Source organism: Biomphalaria glabrata, chromosome 6 (genome assembly GCF_947242115.1).
Source record: "Biomphalaria glabrata chromosome 6, xgBioGlab47.1, whole genome shotgun sequence".
In the NCBI taxonomy this organism is placed as follows: Eukaryota; Metazoa; Mollusca; class Gastropoda; family Planorbidae; genus Biomphalaria; species Biomphalaria glabrata.
This window is the reverse complement of record NC_074716.1, coordinates 41291467-41318163: the sequence shown is the minus strand read 5'-3', so window position 1 is coordinate 41318163 and position 26697 is coordinate 41291467. Positions and strand designations below refer to the sequence as shown.

General features: G+C 33.7%; 1 protein-coding gene across 1 annotated transcript; it reads right to left on the bottom strand.

The window, feature by feature from the left end:
* Positions 1-108: 108 nt before the first annotated feature.
* Positions 109-26616, bottom strand: LOC106073439 (uncharacterized). Its single transcript, XM_013233992.2, has 12 exons — positions 26116-26616; positions 24176-24385; positions 22499-22981; positions 11188-11314; positions 10423-10588; positions 8223-8470; positions 7708-7962; positions 6950-7329; positions 6341-6529; positions 6030-6147; positions 3168-3322; positions 109-1667 (listed from the first exon to the last, which is right to left on the bottom strand). The coding sequence occupies exons 1-12, from the start codon at positions 26358-26360 to the stop codon at positions 1562-1564; spliced, it is 2682 nt and encodes an 893-aa protein (XP_013089446.2). The 5' UTR covers positions 26361-26616; the 3' UTR covers positions 109-1561.
* Between the last annotated feature and the right edge of the window lie 81 nt (positions 26617-26697).

The following is a 26697-nucleotide window of genomic DNA, read 5'->3' as shown; positions in this document are numbered from 1 at the left end:
TAAACTGCTCAAGTTTTGACATGCCAGTGGCAATCAGTTTATAAAGATATCTATTAAATAGTGCATCCAAAGGTTACAACTAAAAAAAAAAAACACACACAAAAAAAGTTAGAAAACAAAAGTTATAAAAATTTTATTTCATTGAATATGAGCACAGAATATTGGAATGTTTATACATAACACCATAAACTATTTTATCTTACAAAAGCAAAATGAAAAGCAAATTGTTAACATATCTTTAGGCATTACTGCTATCAATATATACTGCTGCCTGTAGCAAATCTTTAATGTTAACATTATCACTATCAGAAAGTTAGTTTAAAAATCTAAAAATTACTGTGCTATGAGAATATAGCTGACCAATTGTACTAGTAGAACTGTATAATTGTTTTCATCTTTGAGCAAGTCAAGTCTTTGCATACTTTAAACAAATAGATCTATGTGAATAATTGTATTGCCTCAAGGAAATTAGTCGTATATGTTTATATATTTGAACCATTTATAAAAAATGTTGGTTTAAAAATGTGAAAAGAGGAATAATAAAGTGTAAACAAAAAAGTGAACTAAACAATAGAAAACTTTGTCCAAACTAAGGAACAATTTGTATATACATGAAAGAATATTACAAGAAATTAGTATTTATATAGACAGTATCTTTTTTCTTTAGCTTGTCCACCATTATTTTTATGAGATAAATATTATATTTAGAGTACAATTAACTTCCCAAATTCACCTGTCTATTACACAAATAAAGTTACTTGAGGCAACCCATTTCATCTAGAAACATGCCATGTACATTAGAATCTTAACAGCTAACTAACTGTTCTATTATGCATGTACTTGATTTGCAAATAAAGTGAAAAAAATCTACCAGCTTATAGCTACTTTAGTTGTTTTGAAAACTAAGACTCCATCAAGTAACATCACCATTAACAAAAATATCAAGTCCAACTCATTCCAATCTAATCTCTTTGAAACATCTGATGCAGCAAAAAAAACAAAAAAAAAATTTAAAACTTTCCTGTACCATGTTTTTGAATATAACATAGCAATATAAATATGATGTCATGTGATTTCATATACAGCACAGCACCAACACACACACAACTTGTATTAATCTCTTTCTTGATTTTATTTACAATGACACACACACACACACACCAGACATAAATTTGGCTGCATCACTGCAATGTTCTCAAGTGCAAGTTTTTACAGTAAATAAATGATGGTAGGATTTTATGAAACAGGTAACATACAAAAAAAATCAAATACATATTTATAAAACAAATTTGTATTACATATCTTTTTATATATATATATATAAGATCTATGTACAACATTGGCGACATGAACAGAAAAAAAAGAGATTATTGTAGTGTCCAGATGCACACACAAGCATGAGAGTTTACTTTCAAAGAGATCAGACTTTCAGCATTGAGGTCATGCAATATTTCACAGAAGGTTAAAAAATCATTGCTTAAAATTTTGCATACAAATATAGAGAATTGTTAAGTTTTCCTGCTGATACACATAAAAAGAACATTCTTCAATAACAAGTGTATTAATGTTTAAATAACAAGAAATTAATAGTGGCTACACTAACAAATAAAAATAAACTAGCGGAAATAGCAGCAGCACCAGCTTTACGACACTTGAGTGTTTCAAATCTGAAATGACAAGATTAATACTTCTTTAAGAACAATATTTAAAGGGATGTATGTGAAATAATATTTATACAATTTTAAGGTCCAAAAGGAGATGAGTTTCACAAAGTGGTTATTTTATTAGGCGAGGCCTGCCCTCTGGGACTAAATGTTTCATAAATACATTTCAGTATTGTCAACATTTTAAAATAAGTACTTTCTAAAAGTATGATCGATCATGCCTATTATCTGTTATTTTAATTTTTGGGAAGTTATGCAATTATCTGAAGTCTTAAAAAATATACAATGTTTCGTATAACTTATATAATTTCTAATCGGATAAGGTAGAATTTTTTCAAATTCAATTACAATTGCAGTCAAATGTCTTTAAACATAACCAAGACAAATAGGAAAAGATTGATTTTTAAGAACACAATTGAGTGTTTTTTCAGAGTGACTCTTTGTACATGTAATGAAGAAACTGTAGTATAGATCAACTTCCTTCATTTTATTTTCCTTACAATTTACTATTAGTTTGCTGCTATTCATAATTTCTTTGTAAGAAACAGTTTACTAAGCTTATAAAGTTGCCTTAACAGAATGTGGTAGACATTTCTTGTTTGTTCAATGCTAATAATTCAATATACCAAGTTTTTCAATGGTTCTGCCAAGCTAAATGATGTACATTGAAAATTGGATATATCATGTTACTGATGTTCAGAGAAGAGGCCTCATGGTGAGCTCTAATCAAATATGACAGCTCAAAAGTGCCAACCTCAAAAAAAGCTTCAACACCAGAAGCTCAAGATAAATGACATCAAATGTAGCAATACCTTAAGTGTCAGGCCACCACTACCAACTCAACTAGACAAATATTGACAAGGTGTAATGCCGTCTTACAACTATTCTTACGCCCATATGCAGAATGATATCAAGCTAATCAAATAAAGGTGATGAGAGACACGCTTTTTCAATTATGTTTCAACACATTTGGGAGATTAAAGATAGGCCACAAAACAATTCTTCAGGTGAGGATTAACGATAACAGTTGTCAACAGGCAAGGCAATGTTGTTAAGTGATAGCTACTGTTTATTATATTAAACTCAATACACTTAGCAAAATTTCATACAAGTTCCATACTATCATTTTTGGAATGGGAAAAGTTTAGTAACCATAATAATAATAATAATCTTTATTGTCCATAAGGAAATTTGTCTTACAATTTGTACATTACACCAAACAAAAAACATTATAACTATAAAAAAAAAAATGTACTTTCACACCACACTCACTCATAATTTACATGTGAAAAATTTATATCAGATTGCTTCTATTTAATGATTTGATTGCCAGGGGAACAAAAGAGTGTTTGTGTCTGTTTGTTTTTGCTATCTGTGTCTTGTATCTCTTTTGTGATTGTAAAATCACCAAAATCCTGACCCAAAGGGTGATTTTTTATTTCTAGAATTTCATACATGGAGATAGCCCACATCATACATATAGATGTTAAATAATGGTCTCACCTATTTGGTAGGCCTTGCATCATCTTTCTATACTCCTGCTCCATTGTCTGACCATCATAGTACCAATTAAGGTCATTGAATGGGTACTCAAAGCCTTGACGACATTCACATTTATAGTAGCCTGTGCTGTACCTCCTGCCTTCAATCATAGTGCACTAAAATGACATGAGAAACAAAAGTGTGATAAATAATAGTATTTGATTTAGGTGGAATGTATAATTTCAACTATATTCACTTCAAAACACATAGTTGAAAATTTGAATTGATTAAACGAGAATCCATCTAAAAAACAAAGGAAAATGGTGGGAAGCGTGGTCAAGAGGCTAAGTACACTTGAACTTGTTCTTGCTTGGCTACCTATGTTTTAGGGGGCTTGAGGTTCAATACCCGACTCGAGCAGAGTTGTGTTTACTGAGCGCAGAAAGGTAGCACGGAAAACCTTCTGATCCCCCCACTGGTCCACAAATTAGATTGGACCTTAGCACTCTGAGCATGTTTTAAGCATAAAAGTAAAGCTATTTAAAAGCTTTTTTTTTTTTTTTTTAAACCACACATTAGAATCTTCTAAAATTATTATCATCTCATCCTTGAAAGCATTTATAACAGCCAGCAGCATTCAACCACAGTACATGTACAAGAAGGGGAGCAACTTAGCTAGCCTCATTTGTATTACTGGGCTCTAATATACACAAAATATTGTCATTGCATTTAGACTGTATATGGTGGTTTTAGTAGATAAAGTGATATGAATGAATAAAAGCTTTATAATGTCTTATATACAATAATTGCTATCACCTTTAAAGATTTAGAATAAGCTGTAGAGCTGAATGAAAAACAAAATGAAATAAGTAATAAATAAAGATAAAAAAATTAAAAATAAGATTGTAAGAAATTAAAAAAGAAAAATATAATCATGCTTAAAGCGGTGTCTTCACTCCTGTCTTTAGTGCTGGACGTCACTGCCACTGTTTTTGACACCAGGAAACAATCACTTTCTGATGCTCGTGACTATTCCGCCAGTGCCAAGGACAGGAACAGGAGTGCAAGTTTTAGCAACACAAGAAAACGAGAGAACATCAAACAACATGAACAACACATGCACGGCAAGCTGCTTTAGGCAACAAATAAAATATGAATTGGTTAATTAGAAACCTGACAGAAAAAAAAATGAAGCTTTTCTTTAAAGAATTTTTGTGTTAATTAGCTAATGAAACAAAATTTGTAGGTATAGGCTTAATAGTTTGATAAACAAAATACTGCCTAAAAATCAAATATCCAACCAGATTGATTACTCAAAAACAAATATTATGAAAAATTTTAGAAAAATAAATAAATAGCAATGCATATTTGACTAAAATGATGCTATGTTAATGTAAACTGAATGAGCCCTTATAAATGCACATTAAGACATCTCAACTAATTTAGTAATCCTGACAGCAAACTATCACAACCAAGCCCATCCATGGCTTTGCTGCCAAGAAACTCCTCATCTTTTATTATAATAAAGAAAAAAAATTACCCAAAATATTTTAACTTGATTACTTTATAAAACTTGCATCATCGTAAATAAATGATTCTCATAAACAAATAAAAGAAATTAAAGAAGATTTTTCTACTTAGCCCATTTTAAATGCTTGATGCTGATCAAGTTAAAATATTAAACTAAATATTTAAATTTATAATGAAAGGCCTTATTATTATCAGGATTTTTTTAAATTTTATATTTGTTGAAAATGTTATTTAAAACATTTTTTATTGCTTATGGTTAATGTTAAGAGCTATGGTGGCAGATAAAGCAAAAAAAAAAACCCCTGATTTTTTTTAGCTTTGAGATTTTGTTACTGTAACATATTGATGTGGTTATACATACTAATTATTCAATAATATGAAATTATATTATTTTATACTGATTATAGTTTATGAAGTACTAACAAACTTCTGTTATCAAGCATTCCATGAAAGGTAAAACAAATTCATTCAAAATAATTATTGTTATACATTGACCACTAGCCAATATCAGAATTAGGATTATTATCCACCTCACTCTATCACACATTTTGTTCTCACTAAGAAAAGTTGTCATTCTACACCCAATCTAGACCTCAAGACACCTCTCATGCCTGACCAGGTAAACAACATCTGACAGTAATACAATACTTCTTCCAATTAGTGACACCCCATACCTTCCTCCTTTCCAGTGGCAGGAGAGGGGGGGGGGATAAATGGGGCTAATAGTTTGGGCACACAAGCATCCCCCCAGCCCTTACAAATTGGGCAGATAATTGGGGACAAACTACCTGTTCCCATCATGCCTCTCTTGCTGGTTTAAAATAAGTGTCAACTTACATGAGACCCTGCTAGTTTTTTTTTGTTGTTTTTTTTACTTCAAAATAACCTTAGACTTTATAATGATGTTAAAAACTTGCAGATAGGAAAATACATTGTAACTTTTGAAAATCAACAAGCTTTGTATTAAAATGAAAGAAAAAACAGAAATAGAGGTGCTTTTAATAAAAATGAGCCTTTAAAGTATACTAAGAAGTAAAAATAGTATTTTATGTGCATTACAAAATACACCTATACAGAATGCAAAACAAAATACAAAAAGTTTTGAACATAGAGCTACATAGACAACATTCATAGACAACAGACAATGAAAAACAGTAAAATAGAAACTATACAGACAAACACACAACTTTGAAATGCAAGAATAAAAAATTACATTCTTTAATAGAATAAATGAGTCAAATAAAATTAATGCCATCTAAAAATAAAAAATAAAATAAACAGCATTATCAGAAACTAAACGAGAAAGAAAATAAAAATGAAGCCTTTCATACAGCAAAAAAAAAATTTACTTACATATTGAGATTCAAAATCACACCGGGCTGTATTTTTAAAAGCATTGGGTGTGTGGAAATCTCCTGGGCACTGGTCCAGACTCAGCTCATTTAGCGAGACATCCACAGACACTACACCCCTACATGTGACAGACCAGAGGACAGTTTCAGTATAAATTACATTACAAAATAATTATCATCACACCATAATTGCTTTCATCATTTTATCAGGTTGAAGATAATAAAAAAAAAGGAGAATGACCTATTAAGGACAAATGTTTCCTCAATGATAAATAATTCTACATGATACTTTTAATTGAAACTAATTCCTACTTGAATTCTATATTTTGCTTGATATCATCTTTGCCAAAGAATGGGGCTAGGTAAGTGACAACCCAACTGTCCACCATGCCATCACATTTGAACTGGGGGCGAAGCCATTCACCATCTTCATATTGAGCTGCCCTGTAGGTGTATGGATAGTACTCAAATCTAACAAGACTGGTTCCATTGTAGTTGGATCTGCAGGATGACACAAAATTAAAATGTTAAGCTGATAGAAACAAAAAACAAAAACAAAACTTTTAAGATTGCACAGTTTATTACATTAAAAATACAGACAGGTCATTCATGTTAATTAGAAATTTTAAATGTTATTTCATTGTCATGGCTTTTGCATTTAAGTGGCAACCCAACTGTCCACCATGCTATCACATTTGTTAAAATTAAACTTGGAAATGTTTCTTTATACCTAATAAAAATGTTTAGACCTCTTTGTTCTTTGTAGTTTCAAATCAGTATTCTAGATCAATGAGAACACAAGTAAAAAAAAAAAAAGTGAAGCTCCCTTTCTATACAACACAAGATTTCAGCTTAAAATTCTGATACTTGCCATGACAACTTTACAGTGTAAAAGACATAAAAAAACAAACAATTTCCTACCTTATCATTGGTTTGGCAGTAAATTTCTTCAAACCAACAAAGTTAGTGGCCCATCTAAACTTCATACTCCTGAACCAGGATTCATCAGTGTAGTAAGTTTTCAGACCAGCAAAGTCCATGGCTCTGAAGAAATCAGCTCCACCCACACTTCCAACTCCAGTGGCTCTCACTCTCCAAGCGAAGGGTCCAAAAAACTCTCTTGTAATACCATTTACAAATCGAGGATCTGTATTGTTGATAGGCGGAGACATGCGGAATTTGTACCGATCAAAGAAGACGCCTGCACCAACAATCTTCCAGTCAGCCATTACATTAGCAATGACCTCACCAAAAATTTGAGTTTCATTGAGACGTCGGTCACCTCTCAGGTTACCAAATTCCTAAAACAAAATACAAATTATCTATGAACTCAAAAGAGAAAGTTTTTTTCTTCTCATAACTATCATCTTGTAACATTCACTTCATTTTTTTTAAGTAGGCCTACAAGATTTTCAGAAAAATTTAATATTTCAACTATATTTATTTTTAAGAAATATTGATAATTAAATTTTTTTAAAATTTCATTGGTTGAGGCTTTAAGTTATTTGCCATTAATAGAGTAATTTGTAAATAATAAATTACTTCAATTATTAATCTAAATCAAATGACTTCAGCAACTGTGAAGGGACATGATTATTTGAGGATCTTTTTATTCCTTTAATGCTAAAATGTATATATACATATAACAATGATAGAGATCTAATCATTTATCCTCTAACCTCATATTCATCCACATTTTGAAGGAAGTTGGATAGGAAATGGGCCAGACGAAGAGCAGTACGACCTTGTGCTTCAAACTGAGTGTGCATACCATAAGCAGCATCTCCAGGTAGCAGGAGCTCATAAGCCTTTTTGGTTTTGCAGGTGACAGGTGTGATTTCTTGATATCTCTGCAAGATCCTCATCATGCGATTAACAGCCTGCTCATCTGTAGCTTCACGCTTGGAGCGCCTGTGTGCCCTGCTAGGCTCATACTAACAAGAAATTGTTGACTAAGTTAAATATGTGGAATGCTTTAAATTAAAAGCTTTTACATCAGATGCAAAAACTTTTGATTTACAAAACAGTACCATTCATACACCTACTGACTATAACCTAATCAAGCAAATAATCTATTTTGATCAAGTTTGTCTTTTGCTTAAAAGTGAAATTAGCACAGTAGAGAGTACCAAATTTATCTATAATTAGATCATTTTATAAATATATCAACTGAGAAAATAGGAAAATGACTTACTGCCTTCTTTGCAACTTTGTTTTTCTTCAGGTTGACTTTGGGGTTGGTGCTACTTTCTTCTGCCTTCTTTCGTTTTAACTCTTCACGCAGAGCTTCAAGGGTTGGGATGAGCTTCTTCTTCTGTGTTCTAGTCAGACGTGGACTCTGGTCTTCTGGGACAACTTCTTGCAAAAATAAACTTTTGCTGTTGGCCACAGACCTCCTCTTCCTTACAAAGGTTGGCATGACATTAGGGATGACCTGACGATCTTAAAAAAAAATTAATGTGACGATTTGAGAATAGTATATGCACACAAACAAACTTGTCAGAAAAAAAACATAAATAATATAGACTTTTCACCTGGAAACTTATAATTACTGATTTTTCAATCTTAATATCATTAAGAAACCCTATTCTTAGGAACAACTAAATAAATAACTAAATTGTACATTTTTGTTAAAATCAACAAAATATATGGCTCTTTCTGTCTCGGAAGACAATGGATGCGCCCAGATGAGTTACTGGCTTTGGCTACGTCTTGAGATGGAGCAAAATCGGGAGTGACTGATCAAGCCAATTCTATAGCGGCAGAGTCTGCCACAGTTCGTACATGTATATGCATCTGTCCTAGGGCTAGCAGACAGGGCACTTCCTTTTTCTTTCTCTTGGCTGATGCAGCTTCGTTTCTTTTGCAATCGGCGAAGTTCGAACCAGCACGTACAGTCTGTCTCCATGCTGTCTGGTCTTGGGCTATCTCCTTCCACATACTTTGGTCGATGCCCGTGGCTCTCATGTCTTGCTTGCAGACATCTCTGTTGGTTAGTCTTGGGATGATTTTGGTCTTGGAGAGGCTTATTGTAAGGCTAAACTCTTGACTAGCAGCTGCAAGAGCATTCACAAGCCTCTGCAATCCTTCTTGTGAATGAGATGAGAGCATCATCATCGGCGAACAGCATTTCCATAATCAAGATACGCAGTCTCTTCGTTTTGGCTTTAAGGCGTGCCAGGTTAAATAGCTTTCCATCGGATCTGCTGTAAATGTATACTCCATCTTCCAGGGATTTAAAAGCGCTGGTGAGTACAACTGAAAAGAAGATGCCGAATAGTGTTGGAGCCAGAACACATTCTTGTTTTACTCCGCTCTTGATGGAGAATGGCCTATAGGCGGAACTGTCAAACTGTACGGTGCCCTGCATATTATCATGAAAAGCTGACACTAGTTCCCGTAGCTTGTTTGGACAGCCGATTTTCTCTACTACTGCAAACAAGCCAGTTCTGCTGACAAGGTCAAACGCCTTGGTCGTCAATAAAAGCTATAAAGAAGACTGCTTTTGTTCTCTGCTTTTCTCCTGTAGCTGCCACAGGGAGAAAATCCTATCTGTTGTAGATCCACCAGCCCTAAAGCCACACTGCGATTCTGGGTAAACTCGTTCTGCCAAATGAACAAAATACAGTTCCCCATATTAATGTCGATACTTAAATTCTCTAGTGCCATTCCATTCATCGATGTAATGGATATTCTTTAGAATGTACCTAGCTTTCTTAGACATCAATAAGTGCTTTGAAGTTTAGTGTTAGCAATTAAGTTTGGTATAGGGTTAGGATTATAGCTAAGCTCTATTATCAGGTAAGGTTAGCATTGTAGATTGAGTCTGATTGAATCAGGTTTAATTTTAAAGATAATTAGTACTGTGACTAGGTTTTAAAAAAAAATGGTTATAGAAGGTTATGTTTTTTATTATTAATTTTTTGTTTATTTTTATCACTCAGAATTTAATACTGCTACTAATAGTAAGCATGTAGTGAAATTATACTTTTTATGTATTAAAGCTCATTGAACACTTCCACCAAGAATATAAAGAGGTCTTAGAAATAATGCTGAATGTTTCAAATTAAAAGATACAGGGCTAAGATACATTTTTTTAAATAATCAAACATTGTCATGGTATTCCTAATATTGAATGAGGATACTTTAGTTTTTTTCAGAAAATTTCTGTTTGAAATTTTATTGTAAGATTTCATTTTCTATTAAATTATATTATTCTTTTTATAAAAACTGCACAATTGCACATCCAATTATAGTGAGGTCATCCACAACAAAATTATAAACTGATGGTAAAGTGAAGTTCAAGAAATGGCAGGGCTGTAACCCACTTTATAGATTGTTTAAAAAATTGTAAGTGAACTTACTCCTTACAAAACAATAAAAAAAAAAGTTACCTGCAACTGTCAGACAGTCAAAGCCAACTTCCCATTCTGCTTTAGTGGCTTGCTCCAGTTCAATACCAAGAAAGGGTCCATCGTGCCACCAGGGATAATAATATCCAGGATTACAAACACACTGATAACCTCCTCTTTTGAAGCCATATCCCATCAAGGGCTCGCACTAAAAAAAAAGAATTAAACAACTTAAGTAATAATTAAATGTTTTAAATGGAAATATAAACAAATGCAGTAGGCCATTGGCACAGTAAGGTTGCTATTGCTGGAAGTGGTCATGGAAATAAGCACTCAACAACCTAAAAAAGTGGTTCTAATGGCATGCTTCTCAAATAGCCTCTAACAACCAGTCCAACTCCTGGCCTTCACATGCGGTTCAGATATTGGGTCTGGCAAAAGTTATCATAGACAGGAGAAGGGGCAAAGACGAATAACTGGCACCTAAGCCAGTAAGGTTTAAGCAGGAGGGAAACACTGAATCTAAACCCTGGCTGACTTGCAGCCATACATGAGAAAGGCTTCGGGAGTCAAGCATTAGGAAAGATCAGGAGCCATTGACACTTAGGTAGCTTGCAGCAAACAGTGCTACGCCCTGGCAGAGCCTGTGACACTGTATCAGACACATCAGCTGCATGAAGTGAGGAAACTGTTGTGTAGGCAACATTTCTCTGACCACCATAGCTAATGCCCAGGCAAACATTTCATTTTTATGACTGAAGGTAGAGTAAGCCACTAAAAAATAAGATCTCTATGCTATCAACTTACAGATGTGGAAGGTCTGCACCTAGCTGTACCAGCAAATGCATTGGGTGCTGGATTACCAGGCATGATAGGACATTGGTTCATGTCAATTCTTTCAAACTCCATATCAATTGTAGATACAGCAGTAAATCTGCAACAAAATAAAAGAAAATGACTTTGAAAAATGAAATTAGAAAAAAAAAAGCAACAATATGTAAAAAAAAAAATAATAATCTCTCACTTAAGAAATATCAAATTGATCATAAAATTATATGTTGTGTATCAATAATATGTAGAGTAGATAGTAGGATGGATGGATGGACCTTTGTGTAATAAAAGATTTCTAGTTTACTCCACATTAATACAAGGTTATTTTAATATATATTGATGTCAAATCCTTGTTAGTCTAATAAGAGTAAAAGGAAAAGGTTATATGAGTTTCAGAGGAGAAGACCTGAGAAATCTCTGAAAAGACCTGTTAAGTCTCAAAGAAGACATGAGATAAAGGTCAAACAAAACCACACAACTTTTATAATTCAGATTTCATTTCTTATTTCAACTTAACTTTTGTCCGCTCTAATTTAACCTTTCTCCAACTTGTACATAGAGTGTGTTTACATGTATAATTAACCCCTAACTAACTCTAACCCTAAACTATCCTAAACTTTAATGGTACAGAAGCAGTAAATATGCAATTTACATAGGTAAAATTGGAATTACAAATATTAACATATTATATTAATCTGGATTCTTTTTCATCATACAGGTATTCAATACCTGCCATAGTAAGATTCTTATGATCTGCTGGCTAGACAAGATCGAACTGTGGCAAAGAACAAAGCAGTAGCCCATTGAAGTAGATATTCTTTAGAGACACTGGAAAGGATAGGCCACACCCTTCACAAACCTGCATCCAACACTGCATGGCAAGCCATCACCTGGAACCCCCAAGTAAAGAGGACGAGGGGAAGGCCCAGGAATACATGGAGTTGGGATTGGGATGTAGATGCCAAGCAGATGACAGGATGTGGGGATGTTGGAGAGACACCTGGAGGAAGCTAGTTGGTGGCCTATGCCCCAAACAGGACCACAACCACAGGGATGAGAGATTGGTTAATCTGCACAATCTAGATAATCTGTACATTAATTGGATTAGGCACTTTAATATATAAATTCTAATAAGTGCAAATAAATGCTAAATGTAATTTCAGGCACTGGCTTAGTGGTATCTATGTACCACCTCCGGCCCAAAAAATTGCTTTCATAAATTTTTTTTAACTTTGGTAAAGTATATAATTATATAGAGTATGCATTTAAGTTTCTTTTCAATATTTTACTTAGGCTTTTTTTTTTTTTGCTTTAGTTCCATATTCAATACAACCAGAGCACTTTGTTGATTTAACATTTATGTTCTTTAATTTTTTTTTAGGAAAGAACAGAATGAAAAAACTAAGCAATGAAATTGTCAGAACATGGTCTAAATCATGTTAATGTGTGATTATAATGAATAAACAAAGTTTCTTTTTTTTGTTTTATACATACTAGCTGAAGAACAAACCAAACCCTGAACAACAAATGTTTTCAATCGAACTTCTACAGTCACAGTGTGTAAGGGGAGCACAAGTTGAAAGCACAATGCAGTATCTTTGTTACATAATGTTTAGCGTCCCCCCCCCCCACTCCCTCTATTTCCTTTTTCCCTTCAAGCTAAATCCTTCAGCACACTTTTCTCTCAGCCCATCAGCCTAGTTCATTTTCTCTACTTCAGGTTGAGAGGTTGTGGGTGGCAGGGGAGGGTAGTCAAGGTTGCTATTTCAGCTACAGCAGAAAATAAGCCAGGATTTTTAGGTTCAAAATTGGTCGTGGGGGGTGGGGGGTAAAAAAAACATTCAGAAAGAATTTATTCACATTTAAACACTAAAAAATATAATTAATGAATGATTAAAATAACTGAACTAGTAATTTTTAATAAATTAACTTTGTTAGGATTTTGTATATCATTTTTATTCACTCATGATTACTTATATTAAATCAACTTTATTAGGTTCATGTTATTTATTCGTCAAAGATTGTATTATCAAATGAACTTTATTGGGTTCCTATTTATTCCCCCATGATTATTTCCTTCAGCATGCTGTGCAGTATAGAAGGTGGTGTTAACTTTCACTTTTTAAAAGCTGTCTTTATAAGTAGTGTTAGAAAAATGAATATATATCATTATGAAGATTATAGATTATTAGATATATATAAAGAGTCTAATTTATGAGTGCTTAATATAAGGTATCTTATAAAATACAGATCTTACTTAGAAAAAAAAAGACGCATGTCCCTATGTCAATCTGTGTAGTCATGTATGTTAATAAATGACATAAATTCTGCCAAGTCATTAGTTTTCCTGACAACCCTGCCATGTTCTAATAGCACTAGGGCAGGAACATTTGTACAAATTTGTCCTATGTAAAATTTTTGGAGTAGTTATTAAATCACAGAATTAATACATTATGCATTTATCAGAAGGCTAAAGCATCCGATGTTCCCACAAGAAAAGTGATTATTATTTTTATGTTGTGAAAATCTAACAAACTTTATTGGGATACTTCTAGATCTAATAGATATAGATCTATAATTAATATACAATCATAATATGTATACACCACTTAACTCAGAACATAAAACTAAAATCCATGATCTTTAATAAAATTAATAGATCTATAATTATATTTAGTCAGAATATTTTCTTAAGCAATGTTTTTTATTAAATAGATCTAATAAACAAGTCTACTGTATTACTTTTTTTTTAAATCTAGAAGTGTCACAGTCACAGGTTTTTTAAAATGATAATTAGTTGCTATTTTTTTTTTTTTTATAGAATCCTTAACTGGCTTAACAATCAAACTAAACACATTACACAAGACAAGTTCAATCAACAAATTTATTATAATCAATACTCAGGACTTAAAACTAAATTCAGCTGGAATGGTGCTTAAGTCAAGCAAACTTACTAACCTAAAGTGGCGAACATCGTGTGTCCCTTATACAAGTACATTGTTACTTGTGAAAAGGATCCCTCCTACTCTGGACTTCTCTGAATGAAATGGATCTGGACGAAGACACTAAACTTCACGGCTACATTGGTCAGAGATGCTTAACTATGCTCTATCATACATCGCGTGGGCAAAAACTTGAACCAAGAGAAGAGTATTTGGATGGGGGGTGGGGGGGGGGAGAACTGTATACCAGCGTTAGAGAGGCAATCGTTCAAGGGCGTTTCACTAGTTGACAAGGTGTGCTTAGGTCCCAGCGCTGGTCTAGGGATGACGTCATGCAGGTCACCGTCAGCCCCCTCATCAAGCGGAAAGGCAAGGATTTAGCCAGCCTGTGCATTCTCAAACACCAGGATATAACACTGATAACATCCAACTCAGCCTTCCCCTCCCCTCCCTCCCTCTCTTTGTACACACTGGGTCCCGCTACGCCTTGACACAACTTCAAACTGAACATTGTTATTACCTCCAGCCAACACCAAGCTAGCCCCCTCCCATCCCGGACACACCCCTTTCCCGTCACCTCTCACCATTATAGAGGTAAAAAAAAAATAATAGAAAGAGATCAATTGACCGGGGGGTGGGGGTGGAGGGGAGTCTTGTAAGGCGTGACAGCACAGAGTCGCGCTACATTTGTTCTTATGAAGATAGGAGCTGGGCCGTTGGAGGTAAGGAGGCAGGGAGGGGGGGTAAAATATAAGACTGAAGCCATGGTTAATGGGAAAACGAAAATAAGAGATTGGGGAGGGGTCGGTAGAAGCTCACATAAGACGCCGGAAATGGCCAGGGAGTTCGCCATGAGATGAAAGTAATAAAAAGTATAAAGAATATATAAAGAATATAAAGTAAGCATCTACATCAGTGTTTCTCAAACTGTGTGACGCGGCACACTAGTGTGCCGCCGAAGATTTGCAGGTGTGCCGCGGGAGTTTTCAGAACGCCACACGTGCAGGCGTTACACAGGTCTGTCTACTATTAAATTTTTATTTTACGTTGCGATGACATTCCCACTTACAACGACCAGTAATAGTAGTGGATCGCTCCATAGTGACGGAAAGGGCTGTTAGCTCTTCAGGTTATATTATTATAATGACTAAAAGTTGGCCGCCTTAGCAGACGCACAGCAGTTCTTGAATTGGTAACGATAATAATAAGCGATGTGTTTTATGTAAATTTGTTAAGTGTATGCTAATAATAACAAATTATCAATAAGCATTATTCATTGTTATCCATGGAGAGCAAGAATGAAACTGCTAAAGCGTTCAATGAAAAGCAAGGAACCAAACGAAGGTACAAAGAAGATTGCGTACATCGGATATGGTTTCATATCTTCTGGACCTGAAGATTCTCCATTGTCATTCTGTCTGATCTGCAATGCAACTCTGTCGAATGAGGCGCTTGTTCCAAGCAAATTGAAGAGACACTTGGAAACAAAACATCCAGCTGTAAAAGCGCAACCGAAGAAATACATTGAAAACATCAACGCTCAACAAAATAAACAAGCTAAGAAACTTACGAAGTACCAAAAGCTGCCAGAAAAGGGATTGATTGCAAGTTATAAGGTTGCTCAATTATTAGCAAAACGCAAGAAAGCACACACAGAAGCTGAATCAGTCATTGCACCAGCTTTAGCAATAGTTGTTGAAACTATCCTTGGACCCAATGCCTCCGAAAAAGTTAAAAAAGTTCCTTTGTCAAATGATACTATCTCGCGCAGAATTGAAGACTTATCGTCAGATTTACAAGATCAAATCTGCGAAGACTTCGACGTGACTGACGATGAAGTGTCTCTGCTGTGGTCTCTTCAAGTTGATGAATCCACTGATGTTAGCGGCAAGGCCCAGCTGCTAGCTTTTATTCGGTTCATAAAGGATGAAAAATGTGTCAACGAATTATTATTTTGAAAAGACTTACCAACTACGACCAAAGGCGAAGATATTTTCAAAGTGGTGAACGAAACATTTTGCTATTCAAACTACAGTGGAAAAACTGTCAGCGTTTGCACCGATGGCTGTCCTTCCATGCAGGGAAATAGAAAGGGATTCGTCACTCTTGTGCGTCAAGAAAATCCAAATGTATTAGTTGTTCACTGCATGATCCACAGAGAAGCTCTTGCCTTCAAATCTTTATCGAAAGATTTGATGTCTGCTCTGGATCAAGTGATTGAAGTTGTAAACTTCATCTAATCTCGACCGCTTGCATCCCGACTTTTCTCAGAGCTTTGTGAAGCAATGGATTCAGACTACAAATATCTCTTGTATGATGCTGTATCACTCCAACATTCGTTGGCTATCCAGGGGAAAAGTATTAAAGCGCGTCGTCCAACTCAAGGCTAAGCTGATTTCATTAAAAAAAAAAAAAGACTTTGGATTTTCTATTCATGACGAGATCTAGTGGGTTAAGGTGACATTTCTCTCTGATTTATTTGACAAATTAAATTCATTGATTTTTATTCTTCAAGGACCATCAGAAACCATCATCACTGCATCTTCAAAACTGAAGTCATTTGGTGAAAAATTGTCTTTGTGGCAAAGTAAGATCTCGAAAGGAGTCCTCGACTGCTTTCCTACTTACAATGAATGTGCTTAAAATAAAGAAATCACCCCCGAAATTCTGGACACTTTGACACACCTGCAGTCAGCATTGCAGCATTACTTTGCAACAGTTGGAAGTAATGAGAATGGATGGGTCAGCTTTCCATTTGGAAACAATGAAGCTACAAATCTTACAACTGAAGAAGAAGAGCAGCTCATAGATTAAAAAACAAAACGATGCAGTTCTTAAGTCAAGTTTTGCCGAGAAAAGCCTGGATATGTTTTGGATTTCAATCAACAAGTTATATCCTGCAATCAGTTTAAAAGCAATCAGAATAATTCTTCCATTTGCATCTTCATGGTTTTGTGTGTTTAGATTTTCAGCACTGACTGAAATCAAATCTAATAAAAGAGAGAGACTTCTTACAATAGACGATGAAATGGAGTTTGTTTGTCGACTCTGGAGCCTCGATTAGATCGCATTTGCTCTCAAAAAGAGGCACACCCTTCACATTAAATGTAATACTTAAAAACGGGTAAAATATTGTTTTCTTTGTTTTTAAAACAACTGTTGCTTTTCGTGGTGTGCCGCGAAATTTTTGTAGTTTTTTTACTGTGCCGCCAGACAAAAAAGTTTGAGAAACACTGATCTACATAATGAGCGAGAGAAAAAAGAGAGGGAAGCAATATGGCTATTGTGACACTGTCATAGACATAAATAACTATAGACTGGCCGATAAAAGAGTTTTATGAAACGAAAATTTGTGACTTGCAATTTTGTGTACTTTATTATACAGCAGTGTGGTTTTGTTTAATCTCTAAGACTGAAGATCATGCAACTTTTCAGAATTCGGAAATCCGACAACAATAGATATACATGTTTTCAAGTTACATGAAGTTATTTCCTTTATCCAGTCTATATTTATGTATGTCTATGGACACTAAACAATATGGTTTGATTAAACCAATGCATAGATCTAGATCTATTTGTTTGTTGAATACACTAGGAACGTTTCTAAAAATGAACATTGTAAAGTCAGATCTCTTGCAGGACGGTAGGGAATTGCATTAGGTAGGGTGTCAACTCGGAGCGCTAATGTGCCAGGTAGGCGCTCAATATGGCATAATAAAATCAAATCATAAAAATATGATGAGAGTTAAAAAAAAATGTACAAAATATTTTGGGCCAAATTGTAAGAACACAATCTTCATTGAAACGTTATAATTTGCTGCAATAGACCTGGGGCATGGAAATCATATAATCTAAAAATAAACCATAAACTATAACACAAAACAACCAACAAAATACATAGCCAAATGATGGTTAATAGTGATAACATCAAAACATTATAGATTTATCTAGTATGACTGTGTGACTGCTTGTGAATTGTGATGCTAAAATGACTATAATAAAAACAGTAAAACAGTGCAGCGTGACACAATGCCAGGAGAGCAAGAGTTTATTTTTTTAAATTATTTTTTCCCCTTATAATACTTAGAGATAATTTCTATTTCTCTACAAAGCCATCTATAGAATTCCTCCCTCTGATACTTATTAGAGCTTCACAAAGGGATAAATTTAAGGGAGGTCAGGGGATCACAAGGGGCCTTCACTAAAGAATATCAGAAAAAAAAATCAGAATTTCAACAGGTCAGAAACTTTTAGTTTTTTTCCCTAACATTTTATTTTCACATACAGGTTGCCACAAATGTGATTAGAAAGTGTACGCTTGCAGCATGCTCAGAATAAGTAAATACATCTCCAGATTAATGACAGTGCATCTACCAAGGGCCTTAACCTACACAAAATTAAAAATATACACATTTTTATAAACTAAAGTATGCATATTAGATATTTTTTTGAAAGGAAAAGGAGATTAAATTTACAAGAACTCTATTTCTTTCTTCTATAAGTATTTTCATAAGTGGATTTTTATAAAAATTTTGGAAAAATTGTAAGGCCTCCTCAAAAATCCTGCCCCGGGGCCTCCACATACCTAAATCCGGCCCTGCCTACACAGCAAAATAAAACATAATTATTCAAAATACAATCAAAACATTTGTAAAGGTGCTACTCTGTGTTTTGGGTTTTTACTCTACTGTATAAAAGATTTGCAAAAATACAGGACATTCATATGATATGAGCTTAGATAAGTAAGAGTTTCAAACTACAAGAGACAATGCAAATTAAAATGTCATATTATATAAAAAGTGGGATAGGGTGGCCTATCTTTTATATGTCTGAACACCTAACTAGGACAACCAGGAAATGTCTATGTGGGTAAGGCAAGTCCAGGTAAACAAAGTCAAGCAGTCAACTGTATCAATGTCAGCATGTCATGACTACATGACAGGCAATTATTGGCTACAGCAGGACAAAAGGTATACATTACTGACCCCATGATTAGCTCTGTCCCAGGGAGAAACTGAATCATGGGAAAGGTTTAGGGTAAAATAAACAAGAAAAGAGACATGCCATTACTGGATGGGTTCTGACTAAGACAATATATCTCCTGGATCTTCATACACACACATCAGGTTTATACTTGTCTTTATTAAAAATTATATTTGTTCAAGAAAAAAAAATATATATAGGCCTATACCCACTAACCTTTGACTCCCCCCCCCCCCTTCACCAACAGTAACTAATGTTTTGTACAATAGTTACAGTTTCAATAATAAGAACAAAAAGAACACATACAATTTTAAAAATATCTTAATCAAAATTTTATTATAATTTAGTTCTTTTGCAACTGTTTTACTAGTAAAGATAATTGTCTTGATTTTAATGCCTAATGTTATATTTTTAAGAGCATTTGAGTTGCATTTGATCTCACATTAACAATAGGGTAGAAAGTGCTTTTCAAAGAAGCTCAAATTATATAACTCTATAAGCCCCACAAATTGACTATGTATGCTCATCCTTTAAGAAAGATAAGAACAGTATAGTGACATATACCATCCTAGTTTTGAATTATTTCTGATGTACACTTATATTTTGATATTGGAGAGTCTTTAAAACCAGACTCCAGGAATGCAAATGCTTGCAAACAAAGGTTTAACAGTGCATCCTATTTTGATTTATGATATATGTCATGGGTTATAACAATTTTCAAATGCATAAAGTAGAAACAAAGATGTGCTTATTTTAAAATGCAGAACTGAATGCTCTGTAAAACAGTGAAGCAGTCCTTCTACTTAGTCTATAGCCATCCTAATAAAGGGAGACTAACAGTTTTTCAAACATTGAATGAAGAAGTAAGAAAGGATTAATATTTTCAAATGTACAATCATTCCTAAGTTTTACATGTTTCTAGCATTCCTTCAGAATTGAAGATTAGGGAAGAGTAGGGTTCAAACTGATAACCATCAAGGCGACAGTCCTAAGCACATACCAGTCATCCAAGTGTGACATGATTTCATTAGTACACCAGAAAAGCAACACAGATGCACCATGGGTAATAAAGATGATTATTATTACAAATGATCATATTTTCCAGACAGCTAGCAACACAGTAAAAATGGTAGTCAACAGAAAAAAAAAGCAGTGCTAAGAAAAAGGACTAAATACATCAGCAAATTGTTAACTGTTGCTTAGAAAAGGCATTCTAGTACAACTGATGCTAGATCTTCCGAGGGACAAGAACGAACCATACACTTGAAGTTATTTTTTACCAAATGAAGGCAACAATCTTTTTGTTTTACCAACAGTCACCTCCCTTTTCCTTATAATGTCTATTACTTCTTCTTCATAATTCATACTCTTAAATTTCATTTTTAGAAACATTGAAACTAAGATAAAGTATTTAATTGCAATATATATAAATATTATATGCCAAGAATGTTTTGAAAGATACTGTATTTAGATTATTTTTTAGCATTTTTAAAAAGAATACATTAATATAGTACTTAATTTTGTATATTTGAAAGAATAGACACTATACTATTTTGTAAGGAAAGTGAGAATAGTATTGTTTTTTTTGGAATAATCATGTCTCTTAGTTTAAAGGATTAAGATTTTGTGTGTCTACTGTTAACAAGATGATATCTCAGGTTAAGTAGCTAATATATATAATATAATATTATAATATATATATAATATATGTAGCTATTATAGAGGCTTCTTATTGAAGCCTGTTGGTAGAGTTCGATATCTTTGTAAATAATAATAATATATCACATTAAAAAAAAGCTGAGTAATATTAGTTTTATTGAGATCATCTAATAGCAGTTTTACTTCTCTAAAAATATATTACTAATCATATATAATATGCAATCTAAATAGTCAACATAGATACATAGGATCTAAATAAGTTTTAAGGTGATGCTAAATCATTGTTAAGGTAGTAAATAATAAATGACACTAGTGCGATTTTATTTTCTAATTTTATTGAATGTTAACTTCAAGCAACAAACATCTATTAAAAGAAAAAAAAAATGTATGGTTCTTTAAAATCAATCTGAAGCACTTTATTCAACTACCTCATTTCTGTCTCACAACCTACAACTACAGACCTAACTGATTAACTGTTCTCTGCACTCCTGACCTTACAATACTCCCACTGGGCTGACCCATTCAACCAACAGCCAGGTACACGACAGGGGCATAATTTAAGAGTGACACTTATACTCTCAAGAAACAATCCCACCCCAATCACTTTCACCAAGTATTAATGAAACAATGAAAAAGAAAGGGCGTTCTAAAAACCTTTTTTTAAAAAGAAAGCCTTATAGCCAAGACCAAAACAAATACTTTTAAAATTGAATACACAAATCAACTGATAAAAGGGACTTAATTGGACTATCACTCCTTTTTTTTTTACTAACATCAGAAGTGATTGCCCTTTGTATTTTTTTTTAAAGCTTGTCATACTTGTTAGACCATAGAACTTCTTAAGACAAACAAAATATATTTGTAAAGTAATCTAAGGTCAAGGACAATTTCAGACTAGAAAAATGAACAGGCACTTTCCTTTCTCCTTTAATGTCTAACACTAATTTGCCTACCAAAGAAATCTCCACATAGCTTTGAGGTACAGGTATATCATGCAATAAAAGCAAGCAAATGAAAGCATTAGTGCTTAACTCTTACTCTCCTAATCGACAATAAGATTGTCAATTTGACCCCATTCTTTCAGTTGAACTGAGAATATCATTGTAGATGCTTAAAAAGTCAGTTGTTTTGTTTTCTTTTCTCCCAAAATGTTTTTTATTGCTTAAAATTTATTCCTGAATAGTTTGTGAAACTAATGTTTTTTAATCTTCAATGGGTTTTTACCGAAAATTTTGTTTTTAGAGAGTGGGGCTTAAAAAAAGGCATATTTTTAAAACATAATGATGTGTATGGTAATTATATGGCATAGTGAACTCTAGACGATTTTTTATGTTATATACTAAGTTTTGTGAAATACGAATAAAAATACTTTTAGTTCAATTTGGGTCATAAAATATTGCCTAGATTGTCTACAGTCAGTAAGTTTTTATTCTTAAATCCAAAATAAAATTTAATTTTGGTTGTATGAACATCAATTTGTTCCCCTGCATTCCCCTTCAATTTTATACTAAATTTAAGAACTTCTGATAGCAAACAAAAAATTATTTTATTTAAGTTTTATTATAACAGGGTAGTGATTTACACATGATTAAAATTATTAATACCGTCGGAACATGGAAAATAATTATGGAGAGAAAGAGTACTTTCAAGAGTGCATACATTTGCATTACTAATTGTAAACAAAAGCAATAGATTGAAATTACCTTGGTCTCCTCAAGTGAGTGAAGTTTGAATATCTTGGCATGAACTCCACAACTGGACTTGATGCAGTCACAATCCAACGGTTGGACTGTCCACAATCAAAATAAGGCCTTGTCACACGCACAGGCAACATAGTGTCTGGGTCTTCACTACCAGGTTGCTGAGGACCAAAGAATTTGAACTCCTCAAAGTCGGGGGTTTTGAACTTGCCAGTGGTGTTGGAATACCTTATGGCCACAGAGTATGTAAACTTTCTGGTAGAATCTGTGTCTGCCTTCAAGTCAGGCAGCCAGAAATCCACCCACGGATTGCCCTTGTACCTCTTGTCAGTGTAATTACGTGCGTTACCAGCAGCAAGATCCCAGATGTCAATGGTAGAGTTGGTGGGTTCTCTCAGATAGTTTGTGGGCTCATTGTAATCATCTTCTCTCCAGGCTTTGGGTCCAAACAATGGCAGTGTTCTATTAAAGTCCATGGTAGTGTACCTGATTGAATACACATACACATACAACTTTATATTTACAAATACTGAAGAATCAACTTAGAATTAGATCTCTTACAGTTTAGATGTGGACTTGGACAAGAAAAATCTTGCATGGGAAAATACTATTTTCCGTAGGCTGTATAGAGATTATATATAGAACACATCAATTTAGCAGAAAATTTTTAAAAAGTGCAATGAGTATAAACCCATCAGAAATGTCAGCTAGATAATCAAATAAATCAAAGTTTAAAAAAAAATATTGCCATGTCTTTAGTTATTTTATTAACAAAACTTACTTTATGTTCAAGCATTTAACAAAATATATCTTAAAAGTATAAACAAGCATCCTAGTTGAATTTTAAATTTATAGTTTCATTTCATTCTTTAAAAGTGATATAATGCTTTATAACCATTAACTCCGTTATACATACACCAAAATTTAAAACATACGATGGATGGCAGAACAATAATTTTTTAATTTTATGTGGAAATGTGCCAGCACAGTGTGTGTTGTATGTAATACCCTGGACTGACAGAGCTCATCTCAACAAAGTGATAAAACTCTTTCTCATGGTGTACGTATGCACAAGATCTTTGTTAATTTTTCTTTTAGAATTTAAAGATCAAAACGTATCCCATCAACATGGCTGACAAAAGGAAGAGAACAACTCCTACAAGGTCTTCCACTAGGAAGCCCAGAAAAAATATTGAGCCAGATATGAAGATGTGTACTGCACACTACAGTACAATTATATTTGAATGCTTTCTTTCTTAACAGGGTAATTTCATTGTTATACATATGTCTGTAAAATTTTGTTGCTAAATTTCTTTTTGGATTGCTCACATGTATGTAGCCTTCAATTTAATACACTATAATCTGTAAGTTGAATTTTATTTGCTTCCATTTTGTACTACAAGAAATCCATTCTGCTCATTTGGTTCTTATAATTGTTTCTATTAATTGTTACTGGAAATCATTATCATAAAATGTAAAAATTGGTAAATAAAAATAACACTACTTCACATGTCCCTTGAATACCATATATGTGCAACTAAATGGATGAATTGCTCAAGGGACAAAATGTTCAATACAAGAATTTTCATCTCTTAATATTACAAAAGAATAAAAAACTAAAGTAATACCTAATTAATTCATATAATTTTTCATGTTTGAAGCACTGAAATGCATTTTTACCAGTTAGGATAGGAACAATTGTTGTCAAAGAAAAGTCCAGAGCCATTGATAAATCCAGCACTTGCTGAGATGTCTGCTGCAGCTGACATGTAAATATACATCAGACCAGGCTGAGTGGCAAAGTCCCAAGTGTTGTTGAGTCTTTGGTAGATGAGTGAATAAAAGAAAGCTCTGTTCAATGCCATATTGTGAACATGCAGAAGGACAGTTCTGTTTGCATGAGGAAAAAAAAAGATCAAAACAAAAAATGACAATTAATGGTACAAAGTGCAATGTATGGTTTGTATTCCATATAATAATTGTGGTAAATGTAGCTATATTGCAAGGGACATTCACATCAGAGTCTCATTCAAACATCAATGTGAGTTTACATAAAAAGACTTTTTTTTTTCAATAGTTTTATTACCAAGGGAACAGAAAAGTTTTCTGTGACTATTTCTTTTTTTTTGTGATCAGTGACTTCTCTGTGATGGTAAATGTTGTTGTTTTTATGTTTGAAAACTTTGTATCTTTCTTAAGAATGTTTTTTCTCAAATAGGTTATAAAGTGGAGCTTGGCTGTTTCCACTGATCTTACTAGCAGCACTTAGGATTTTATTTAGGGTTTAGAGCTTGGCCTTCAAACCAAGGGGACACGAGATAAAATCTTTGTGAATGTGTAGCTTTTGAGTGAATAAAAGTATCTCTATATAATCTTTTATAATCTATCTATATTTATAGTGATTTTATTGTAAAAACAATATTTGGCAGTACTCATTGATGGATTGCCTGACTTTTAACTACTAATAAATTAATAATAAACATTAAAATACAAGAAACGTAATATTATATTTTTTTCCTGCATTGAAAAAGTTACCAGTATGCTGTACCGGCGCATACTGTCACAAAAAAAGCCTTGTATATATATATATTTATATGCAAAAAAACAAAAAGTAGGCGACCCAAAGGCAGATCCTGAATGTGATGGATTGATGATGTGGAGGCAGATCTAACAGCTTGGGGCTAGGGCGTGGAGACGAAAGGCCCAGGAGAGATCTGAATGGAGGGATGTGTTGAAGCAGGCCAGAGTCTTTCATGGGCTGTAGCGCCACTGGGATGGATATATATATCCATATATATATATATACACACACACACACATACATATCTTATGTATTACAAATGTTCATTCAAAACATGAGATCATATTTTATAAGCTTAATGCATCAATGTTTATCTGTGCACAATTTTTTAAATTCCTAACAGGCCTAGAAGTTTTAATCATTAATATGTGTATATATAACATATTATTAACAGAGTTTCTTCACAATTTATGATTAATGACAGAAATTTCAACGACATTGCTTTATAAAGTGTTAATGCAGAAATATGAAATTTCTAATCTGTAAAATAAGTTGAATGATTAAATTACAAAATGTTCTACATGTAAGTAGCACTATTCTGCCTAACAAAATTTTAATGATTTGGGAAGTTCACATTAAAAGTATAAATGGGAATTTGGTGATCAGATTCAGAGTTCCTGAAAAGAGACTTGGATTTCTGGACATCCAATAGAATCAAAATTTACACCCAGTCCATCCATAGGCCATAGGTAACCTAGTTGGAGCTAAAAATAAATTTTAGCTGTGTGGAACTTATGTCTATGTCTTCTTGTCCTTGTCAACAAGGATTAAACAAATTTAAGATCACAGATCTAATACCACTTGTTCTTTACTTTAGTGTCTTTAGGTCTTCAATCAAGGCCATTTGTTTTGTGTAGGCCTACTAGGCTACTTGTATTTGTAGTATGCTTATACTTTGTTATAGATCTAAATATAGATTAAATCTAGATTCTAGATGTAATTGATTTACTTAGGACTTAGTGTGTCTTAGTCATTAGGCCTACTAGACTATAGAGTCTTAGATCCAGAAAAGATCTTTTAATTCTTTAGTCATACTGACCTGTTGGAATAGGTTTTAGAACTCAGCAGTCTATTGTATGTTGGTGGTGCGGAAACTGCGTCGATGGGTAACATGAGCTGATCTTTTGATTTGGAACGACAATTTTGGGCAGACACATTCGAGAACATGTCGTTAATGACATCCCACCTGTCATGGTACATCCATTCGTATGGCGACGGAGTTACAAAACAGACGAAGCAGACGCTTATAAACAGACACAAAAACAACAGTTTCTTATCCGCCATGGCGATGGGTCACGGCGCTCTGGAGGTGACTAACTTCACCAAGAAAACAACGTAAAACAAGGTGAATAGCATCAAAGCCCCATGGCCAAAGTTGTCCTTGATTTGTTTTTATATTGAAGAATGTGAAAAGAAGCTAAAACTATTTAAAAACAAAGTTATTTGAGCACTACACCACTTCCGCATTAGGTTCTTGGTCAATATGGCGGTGACTCTTATTTTTAGCATTCAAAAAACGGAAACGGTGACACAGGTAAGGTGTTTGACAATGACCTAGATTTAGAGCCAGCACAGGTGTAAATCTTTTCCTACCTTTTAAAGAAAGAGACTTATTTCTTGT

Coding starts and splice junctions, on each gene's coding strand:
- LOC106073439 (XM_013233992.2), bottom strand. CDS start 26,360: ATGGCGGATAAGAAACTGTTGTTTTTGTGTCTGTTTATAAGCGTCTGC. Junction 6,530..6,949: donor ACTGCCAAACCAATGATAAG/GTAGGAAATTGT, acceptor GTCATCCTGCAG/ATCCAACTACAATGGAACCA. Junction 1,668..3,167: donor ATGCAAGGCCTACCAAATAG/GTGAGACCATTA, acceptor TTGTCATTTCAG/ATTTGAAACACTCAAGTGTC.